At 49.4% G+C, this 10,595-nt stretch overlaps 1 protein-coding gene across 1 annotated transcript; it reads left to right on the top strand.

Moving 5' to 3' along the window:
- The first annotated feature begins 5,582 nt into the window (after positions 1–5,582).
- LOC123137517 (transcription factor MYB30) lies at positions 5,583–6,642 on the top strand. The gene has a single exon (XM_044557303.1). The coding sequence runs from the start codon at positions 5,709–5,711 to the stop codon at positions 6,468–6,470; it is 762 nt and encodes a 253-aa protein (XP_044413238.1). The 5' UTR covers positions 5,583–5,708; the 3' UTR covers positions 6,471–6,642.
- Positions 6,643–10,595: the final 3,953 nt, after the last annotated feature.

Here is a 10,595-nt window from a genome sequence, read left to right as displayed (position 1 = left end):
ATCTGGTGTCCCTGCCAGATCCGTCGTGGTTCGGCTATGGCCGGCCGGCGGCACGTGATAGGGCTGGGGTGAGGCGGCTGGAGGTCCTCAACCGGCTTTCCGATGACACCATGCGTCTACATGGCGAGGGTGTGCTAGGACCCAGTCAGCGGTGAGATCATGGTGGCGCTACTTCCGGTGAAAATCGCGCCGACTTCGGTCATGGCGGACGATGACGACGTCTCTGATGCCCCCTGTTGAGGCATCGTCGTTGTAAACTACGTCAACGGGATCGGGATGTTTCGGGGGAAACCCTAGATCTGGGTCTACCGGATCGGACGATGACAACGCCTTCGATGGCGTGCTCCCTCCTGAGGGCATCGTTTTGGAGCAGGAGCTGGCTGGAGGGGACGAGGAGGAGCAGTGTTTCATCTACCGCAAGGCCGACGACGGATCCCGGCGGCATGGAGCTGCAGAGTTTCGGCGACGGACACGTCTAGATGGACTCGCGCAGGAGCACGATGTCGTTTGGCGTCGTGGTGGCGTCAATGGCAGAGAGACCTGGCACGGTAGATGCAACAATACAGCTCTGAAGATGGATTGGGAGCAGGTGGCTGCGGCGGCCTCATACCTGGCATGCGTCTTGGTTGAGAAGTGCGCCGGACTGGTGGGTGCCCCATACCCGGTAGGCGTCCTGGTTGGGACCTCAGGTCTTAGATGTTAGGTTTGGCTGCGAGGTCTGTTTGGTATTAGGCCCAGACTATTAGCATCCCTACATCAACTGGATAGGAGTAGCGACAGGTGTTGCCTAGACGGTGGCTTTAGTTTTTTTAGAACCATGGTTACACGAACTAAACCATGTTGGATGTATACTCGTTCCTCATTACACCTCTTATGTCAACCGAGACGTTTGCAATGATCAGAAAAGCTTCTGACGCTCTTGCCCTCGATGCCAGTTCATGTGCCAGCTTGTTCTTCTCCCTTGTGATGGCACTAACTTCCGTTCACAAGAAGCCCTGGAGGAGCCCTTTGATATCAGAAATATTGGCATGACAAGCTGTTCTGCATTTCTCCTTTCCATTCAGGTCCCGAGCTAGGCTCGCGCAATCCGTCTCTAGGACTAGATTCCCATTGAAATACTTGGCGAATTCCTTTAACCCCATCTCTGCAGCCGTAGCTTTTGCCTCTTCTACAGAGCTGCAATAGGGTAACTTTCTTCCCACCGATAAGAAAATATGGCCCTTATGGTCTCTGGCAACTGCCCCGCCCCATGCTTCACCCGTTTCCGCAAGGAAGGCCACGTCCGTGTTTAACTTAACGCTGTCCGGGGGAGGGCCTCTCCACACCCTAGGTTCAGAGATGGTCGGCGTGTAGGGTTTGGATGGGAATAGAGCCCTTTTTCATTTATCTCCTTCATTCAAAGGATTTTCCGCCGCCCTCTGTATGTCATCATGTAGCCTCAGTAAGAATTGCACCGAGTCCGACACTGTGTCTTTTCCATCACCATGGATTACGTTGTTTCTAAGACTCCAGGCTTGCCACATAATTAGCATTAGCTTGGTCCTGGCTTCTTCTCTCTAAGATAGTAGCAACAGTTGTAACCAGTCCTCGCCCGTGCATGTGAGATCAAATTCCTTTGGCAACTGCCAGTAGGGTCTTAGTCCTTGTCGGAGAGCCAAGCTTCTGGTGAAAGCGATAACAGCGTGGTGCTCATCTTCATCCCATATCCCACAGATCTCACACACACTATCCCTAGCCATCGTCCTCCTGAACGCATTATGTTTTGTCGCTAGCGAGTTTGTGGCAACTCTTCATCCGAAAACCTTACCTTTTCGGGTACCTTCGCCTTCCAGATCGCATCCCAGATGCTACAGTCCCCCGGTGCCCGAGAGGAACTAGTTGCTCTGCCTATGCCATTTGTTTTTAGGGAGTGAGCAAGCTTGTAGGCGCTCCTGACCGTAAATATACCTGTTTTCTCATAATGCCAAGCAACACAATCCTCAACCTCAGTCTATGGGATTTTCAACTTGCATATCTCATCTGCGTCAAAAGGATGGAAGATCTGCCTCACTAGTGCAACGTTCCATTCCTTAGTTTGTGCGACAACCAGCTGGTTCACCCATCTTAGTCTGGACCTCCTTATGAAGGATGCCACCTTCAGACCCTCCTCTCTTGGGATCCACTGGTCCCTAGTGATCTAAACGCTTCTGCCATTGCCCATTCGCCAAACGAGGCCCTTCTTCAGGAGCTCCAGCCCAAACTCAATTCCTCTCCACACCGGGGATGCATCCAACGAGAAGACGGTGTCAAGAAGGTTCCCATTAGGGTAGTATTTCGATTTCAGTACCCTAGCACAAAGACTTTCAGGATTATGAAGCAATCTCCACCCTTGCCTTGCAAGTAGAGCCTGGTTGAACAGATGCATATCACGGAAGCCTATCCCCCCCATCACATTTTGGTTTTGTCATATTTTCCCACGATATCCAATGGACCTTGCGCTTATTGTCCTTGTCGCCCCACCAAAAGTCTCTGATGATTTTCTCATATTTATCGCATAAACTTTGATTGAGTTTGAAAACCCCCATGACGGCAAGGATTGAGCCACTGCTTTGACATTTACCTCTTTTGCTGCTTGTGACATGAATCTCTCGTTCCAGTTATTGCATCTTTTTCCAAACCTCCCCATTATGGGTTGGAAATTATCATTTTTCATTCTGCCCTCTGGTGTCGGTAGTCCCAGATATTTGCTCTCAAAACAGGTGGACTCCACTCCCAAAATTCTTTTGATCTCCTCTCTATCCCGATCCATGATTGCCTCACTGAATAGTATTGAGCATTTCGATGGGCTTAGCAACTGGCCCGTGGCCCTTTGGAACTCGAACACAACCTCTTTCACTCTTCTTGCTTGCTGAGTCATGGCTTTGAAGAAAAGGAGGTTGTCATCGGCGAAAAGCAGGTTTGAAATCCCCGGACATCCACGAGCTATCTTGATCGGTGTTATGTCATTGTTGTTCACCTCTTTGGTAAGCAGGAGTGCTAAGCAATCAGCCACAAAAAGGAATAAATATGGGCTTAGGGGATCACCTTGTCTCAGTCCTCTAGAAGGGAGGAAATGTTCCAAAAGCTCTCTGTTGCATCTAACATCAAATTTTACCGATCTCACGCAAGACATCACCCACTTTGTGAACTTATGATCAAAACCCATCTTTCTTAGCATTCCTTCCAAGAAGTCACATTCAACGCGGTCATAAGCTTTCACAAGGTCCAGCTTGTAGGCGCAGTGGGTGTTTCTTTGGTTCTTACTACGCTGGATCTTATGGAAGCATTCAAAAGCAATTATCGCATTGTCAGTGATCAGCCTACCTGGGATGAAGGCACTTTGCGATTCAGAGATGATGTCATTTAGGAATGGTCGCAGCCGATTAACCAGAACCTTAGATATGACCTTGTATATGACATTGCACAAGCTAATTGGCCGATAGTCTTTGATACTTTGAGGGTCATTGCTCTTCGGGATCAGAACGATCGTGGTCTCGTTGACACCGTCAGGCATCTCCTCATTACTGAAAAAATTCTGCACTCCCTTGATTACATCCTCCCGCAGAGTAGCCCAATTCCTTTGAAAAAACCTCGCCGGGAAACCGTCAGGCCCCGGTGCCTTAAGCGGCCCGATTTGGAAGAGGGGGTCACTCACTTCCATGTCAGAGATGGGTTTGATCAAAGCATCATTCATGTGGTCATCCGCTCTCCTCTATATAAGACCAATTAATCTGTCAGGTTCCACTGTCTCATCCTTCTTGTACAGATCTTTGAAGAATCTATTTATTTCAGTATGCATCTTCCATGTACTTTCGGTCCAAGAGCCATCTTCCTTCTAGTGCACACGGATAAGCCTAAGCTAGTCTTTCTTTCTGAAACTCAGAAAAGCGATGATTATGTGAATAAACTGAGATGGAGGCTAGGCCTTCGGCATTGTATTGTGCAACCTGGAATTGGCAAGAGCACCGGGATTGCATTGTTCTATGATGAGGAAGTTGAAATAAAAGAAATCGCTGTTGGACCGAGGTATATCGATGTGCTCATTCGCTTAAACCCAAATGGTGTACAGTGGAGAGGAACTTTTGTTTATGGTGAACCCAAAGCACATGAGAGGCACCACATGTGGGAGCTGCTACGAAGGATTAGGCACAACTCGTCTGAACCATGGTTCATGATCGGTGATTTCAACGAAACCATGTGGCAAAGTGAGCATTTCTCGAAAGCAAAAAGATCTAAAACAAACATGGCTGAATTCCGTAAGGTTCTTGATGAGTGCAACCTGCAGGACTTGGGCTTTAAAGGAACTAAATGGACATATGACAACAAACAACGTGGAGATAAAAATGTCAGAGCACGGCTAGACAGAGGGGTAGCAATGCCTGACTGGAACAGAACCTTTCCTGGAGCCTCAATTGAACACATATGCTCTTCGAGGTCAGACCATGCTCCCTTGCTGCTGCATTTTGGAAAGAGGAAAGAATGGAGAAGAGTCACAAAAATCTTCAGATATGAAGCCATGTGGGAACGAGCTGACTCTCTCGAAGATACCGTCCAGAACACTTGGAAAAGGGGGGTTGCGCTTCATCCCTCGGGAGCATAGCGACCAAACTAAAGTCTATGGGAGACATATTGGGGCATTGGGCTCAACAGGAATTTAATTCGGTGACAAACAGTATCAGATCCTTGAGAGCAAAATTACAGAAACTAAGACTGCAGCCACGCTCGAGGGAAACTGAAAATAGTATGAGCCAAGTCCGAACTTGATGAATGGGTGCATAGGGAGGAGGTTATGTGGAGGCAAAGATCTAGATTCTCTTGGCTGCATGAAGGAGATAGGAACACGGAATTTTTCCATAGGAAAGCTACATGGAGAAGGAAGAAGAATAAAGTAGAGAGACGGTGGCTTTAGTCTTATTGTTGTATGACTTTGTAAGGTTTTATATGAATAATTAATAAAGTGGCTGCATGCATCGTCCAGATGCAGAGGCTGGGGTCCTCCTCCATTTAAAAAAAAAGATAAGTACGCTCGCTCCTGAGACAAACGAGGCAGCAGTTCACTAATCAATTCAGAGAGAACAATGCCATCAGAAACGGGAAAAAAAAATTATATGAGACCAGGTCTCACGATTAGCAGGTGAGACCCGCCTTGATGGATGACACGTGACATTCATAAATCACAAAGCATCTAATCTCTTCTCCCTGATTTTAGGTGAGGGGTGAGGTAGATGCTTTGTGATTTGTGAATGCCACGTGTCATCCATCAGGATGGGTCTCATCTGCTAATCCGTGAGACCTGATCTCATAGAATTCTTTTCCAACATGTGGATTTTAGAATGAGCACAGGAGTACTATATAGTAACTAAAGTAGAACCAAAGCGAGTAATAATCAAGGAAACAAACACCGTAGGAGCGAACGTTGCTATTCCGCTTCGTATTGTCACCCAGCGGTGTGGCCATTCGGCTCGATCCTTCCGAGAAGCTGCCCAAGAACCCCAATTGACCACGTTTTGCTGTCGACGCGAGCGAGCATAAATAGCCCAACGCCCTCGCAATCCACACACCATCATCAGCTTCCTCCGAGCATCGACTCCTTCCCTCGCCTCCGACCCCCACACAGCGCGAGCGTCTTACCCGGGCCTGCGCGAAGAGAAGAGAAGGGTGCAGAGAAGCACACAGAGTAATCAACAGCAATGGTGAGGGCTCCTTGCTGCGAGAAGATGGGGCTCAAGAGGGGCCCGTGGACGGCGGAGGAGGACATGACCCTGGTGGCTCACATCGAGCAGCACGGGCACAGCAACTGGCGAGCGCTGCCGAAGCAGGCCGGCCTGCTGCGCTGCGGCAAGAGCTGCCGCCTCCGGTGGATCAACTACCTGCGCCCCGACATCAAGCGCGGCAACTTCACCAGCGAGGAGGAAGACGCCATCATCCAACTCCACGCCATGCTCGGCAACAGATGGTCCACCATTGCCGCCAGGCTGCCTGGCAGGACGGACAACGAGATCAAGAACGTCTGGCACACGCACCTCAAAAAGCGACTCGAGTCCTCGTCCAAGCCGTCGGGCCAGGCAGCGCCTAAGCGCAAAGCCAAGAAGCCCGCTGTGGCTGCGAGCGCGCTCGAGGGACCGACCTCCGAGCCGGCGTCGTCACCGGGGCAGTCCCTCTCGATTTCGCCGGAGCAGTCCCTCTCGACGTCGTCCGCCACCGGCTACTCGATGGCCTCGTCGTTGGAGAACACGGGCTGCTCTTACTCGGAGTCGGAGGAGTTCCAGATTGACGACAGCTTCTGGTCGGAGACACTGGCGATGTCGGTGGACAGCTCCGGTTCCGGGATGGAAACCGGCGACACCTTCGGCGCAGATAGTGTATCGCCGTCGTCGAGAAACAATGAGATGGACTTCTGGGTCACACTGTTCATGCAGGCTGGTGATATGCAGAGTTTGTCACAGATTTAATGAGAAGATTGGTTATGTTCATATTTCTCGCTAGCATTCGCGGTAGAACAGGCGAGCGGCCTGGCCGAACGTGGACAAACGAAGGGGCCATTTGGCCTCGAAGTTCGTCGGCTGAGTTTTTTTTTCTTTGAGGGAAAGTTCGTCGGCTGAGTTGACCCTTGTTGCTGGCTCAGTTTCACGTGCGCATTGGCTGGCAACAACGAGAGAATTTTCTCCAGGTACCCGAGGGACAAATGATGGGGCCGAAAGGTTGACTTGATCAAGGACTGAAAGCCTGATAACACCTTTTAGCCTGATGAGTCTGTTTTACTCAGTAACCTGCTAAATCCTTTGTTCGTTGTTCCTTGAGTTGCAATAGCACATCATTTTTTGTGTGGATAAAACACCAACAATTCTAATGGTAAATTAGAATAATGACCCAAACATTTGATCACTACAAGAAAATCACACGTCAACTAGTATGAAGACATACCTCGACTGTCAAAACACGGGTTCACGGCTTATTCCTACATAAGCGAGTATATGTAGCACGGGGGCACCCCCCCCCCCCCCCCGCGGCCAGGAGGGAACCCTAACCGACGCCGCCGGGGATCCCCCTCCTCATCTCCTTCCTCCCGTCCCGCTCGAGGGGGCGCACCCGGGGCGAAGCGCAGCTGTTGCCGGCAGGGGTGGGGGGGGGGCATTCGTCCTCTCGCGCGGGGCCCTGATGCGGGACGGGGCGGCTGGGCTGGGGTACGGCGCTGGCGGCGGGTGCTGCAGCGTGGCGGGGCGCCGGAGCTGTGCGGCGACGACAGCTTGCTGGCTGTGCCACGGGCGTTGTGCTGGCGGAGCGTGCTGGGCGGGCGGGGGCGGCGGGCGGGGTTGGTGCAGTGCGGCCCCGCCAGATCTGGCCACATGGCAACGCGGGCCGCGGACGGCGCCGTGGTTGTGGTGCGGCGGTGGTCGTCCTTGGCAGCGGTAAGGCCTCGGCTGGTGACCGAGGCGGTGGGGCGCTCTTGGCGGCGGCGGCCCCGTCCAGATCCGATTTGGTCTGGCGGGCGTGTGGGCGTCAGGCGACGCAGGGGCGGGCTGCGACCTGGTGCTGTCGTGGCTATAGTCGTGGACCACGGCGGTGCACCAGCTGCTGCTGCTGGCGGTGGTCGTTGCCGGCCAGATCGGCTCAGATCTAGCCCATGGCTGCCGGCGAGCAGCTCGGGGCTGGCCCTCGGGGTCTTGGTGTGGATGTGGACTGCCACGACATGGTGGTGGCTCATGGCGATGGTCCGGGCCATTCCATGGCGGCAGCAGGTCTTCTTCGGCGTCGGCCTGTCGGCGAGCGGCTCACGAGGTGGCAGGTTGGTTAAAATGCCGGTTGGCTTGTTCCGGCGTCTGGTTGCTCGTAGGCGGCGTGTGCCAGCCTTCGATTCCTCTCCTCGTCGTCCGGGCACTACTTTCGTCAAAGAGATGTCCTTCTCCCAGTTGTGGTCTGTCGGTGTCAAAGCCGGCAGATCTCGGATAGGGGGCCCAAGTTGTGAGTCTAAGGATCAATGGTAACAAGGGACAATGGGGACACGATGTTTACCCAGGTTCAGGACCTGTTAAAGGAGGTAAAACGCTACGTCCTGCTTGATTATAATCGATGAGTATAGGGGTTACAAGAGTTGATCTACCTCGAGATCGTAATGGCTAAACCCTAGTTGTCTAGCCTATGATTGTTCTGATAGCCTCCACGGACTAAACCCTCCAGTTTATATACCCATAATCCATAAGTTTTGTTCGATGAAACTTGGTAACTATTACGAGGCTAACCACTATGTTACATCGACAAATCATTAAAGTTGTTCTACATACTACTTTGTGAAGCCTTTATACCTTTTAGCATTCTTCGAAATCCTTCAAATTTAGAAGAACTACCATTCCAATAAATAATGAACATCGTCATGTTACATAATAGATTATATTATATTTCTAAATAAGTTTTGAAATCAATTTCATGTTACCATTAGGGTGTACATTATTATTTAGGACAAAGCATAGGCTTGCTGTTTAAGATGAGGGTTTAGGTTTTTGAGGGTACTTTAAGTTTTGTAAAGTTATAGTTTAGTCTTTAGGTTTAACATTTTAGGGTTTACGGTATTATGGCTCTTATGTTTTAGGGTTTTGGTTTAGGGATAATGGTTTAACTTTCATAGCGTATAGGGTTTAGCCGTATCGTTTACTATAAGCGTTTAGAACATTTAGCGATGATGATTTATGATATAGGGTTTAGGTTTTAATGTTAGGATTTCATTATTTTTAAGTTATAACGCTTATGGAATTACCTTTTTGGGTTAAGGGTTTACTGATTTTACAAGGGTTTAAGGATTAGGGGTTTAGCGTTTTGGGTTTAGGTGTTAGGGTTTATGTTATATCATTTTAATATTTACTGTGTAAGGTCTAAGGTCTAGGGTTTACTCTAAATTAAAGGGAGAGAAACATAGAGATTAAGTTTCATTTTCTGTAAGTAAGTTGTACTTTCAAATCCGTGTGCCAAACTTAGCACAACACGGTTTACATACATTGACTTAGTACATCCATTTTAATTTGCGTTTGAAGATTCAACATATAAACATTCAAGGAACAAAGATTGAATTGTTCCAACATGCGAGTTCATGGATGATAACATGCAAGTACAAGCACAAATAGCTAGCAGCATAAAACATCAACAATAAAATGAAAACACATACTAAACATGATGCAACGGTCCTACCAACACAAAACCCAAATGTAGATCAACAATATGAATATAGCTAATCTCTTCCGCAAAAGGTTTGGATATACCTCTTCTATTGTTGTAACTATCCTCGATGTCTTTCAATTGCCAACAACAGAATTGGATCTGTCTTTTTGACTCTACAACATTGGTGTTCGAACTTAAGAGTTGTTGGAAATGAATAACCTATTTGAAGAACAGAGAGTGAAGAAGAAGAACAAAATGAATAATTTCCCAAAATGTCACCATTTCCGTACAAGACAATTTGCATCCACTATTTACCGAAATATCTAACCATCCCCACAACAACATGTATACCGCTTCACGTTTATGAAATAATTATAGGTATATATATCGAGGGATATACAAAAACATACTGCTGAATCTTGGCACTCATTATCTCAGCTCAAAGAGCTTTTCCCCAAACCCTAAAACCCCTGGCGGCGCTGGCGGCGATTAGGGTTTGACGTGGACTCGACTTTGCCCAACGACTCGTCGCCGGTGCAAGAGAGAGAGGAAGAGGCAAGTGCTCCGGGCTCATGGCTGCACCTAGTGCCGCGGGCTCGGGGGAGGGAAGCGATCCCTAGGCGAGCTATGCCGCCAGAAGGAAACTAGAGGAGGCCTTGGGGAAACTTGACATATCCGAAGAAGAGGCTACTCCACTGATTCTCGACGATCGCGTCGAGGGGAGGCCGGCGAAGTGGCTTTTGGCCGGGAAGGTGCTCCACCGGAACCATCTACACATCTAGACCATCACTAATGCGCTTCGGCCGGCATGGGGCAATCCGCGTGGTTTGCAGTTTAGATCAGCGGGCGTCAACGCGTTTGTAGCAGAATTTGAGAATCAGAGGGACAGAGATAGGGTGTGGAGTGGCTCGCCATGGCATATCAGTAAGAACGCCGTGGTGCTGGCTGAGTTTGACGAATGTATGCGGCCTGATGAGGTCCAGTTTGATCATCTGCAGATTTGGGCTAGGGTTATGGATCTACCCTATAACCTAAGGGATGAAGTGTGGTGGATGCCGATCGCTAAGCAGATGGATAAAAACGCCCAATTTGTCAAGTTTGATCATAATGGTGGTTTTCTGCAAGCAAGGATATCAATTGAGGTAGATAAGCCTTTGAGAAGGTGGATTTTGATCGAGTCTGCCAGGAGAAAGAAGACGGACTTGTATGACATCCAATATGAATAGTTGCCCTACTTTTGTTTCTCCTGTGATAGATTAGGGCACTCAGAACTATATTGTGCTACTACGGGCTCACGCGATGACAAGGGTGAGCTGCCGTTTGGTTCTAAACTCCGTGCATCGGATGATGCGAAGAAGGCGCCGGCCAGCGACAATTCCTCCAGGGATACAAAGTCTCAAAGCAAACCAACCACGAGGAACTCTATT

Source organism: Triticum aestivum, chromosome 6B (genome assembly GCF_018294505.1).
Source record: "Triticum aestivum cultivar Chinese Spring chromosome 6B, IWGSC CS RefSeq v2.1, whole genome shotgun sequence".
Classification (NCBI taxonomy): Eukaryota; Viridiplantae; Streptophyta; class Magnoliopsida; order Poales; family Poaceae; genus Triticum; species Triticum aestivum.
This window is presented reverse-complemented; position numbering and strand designations above follow the sequence as displayed.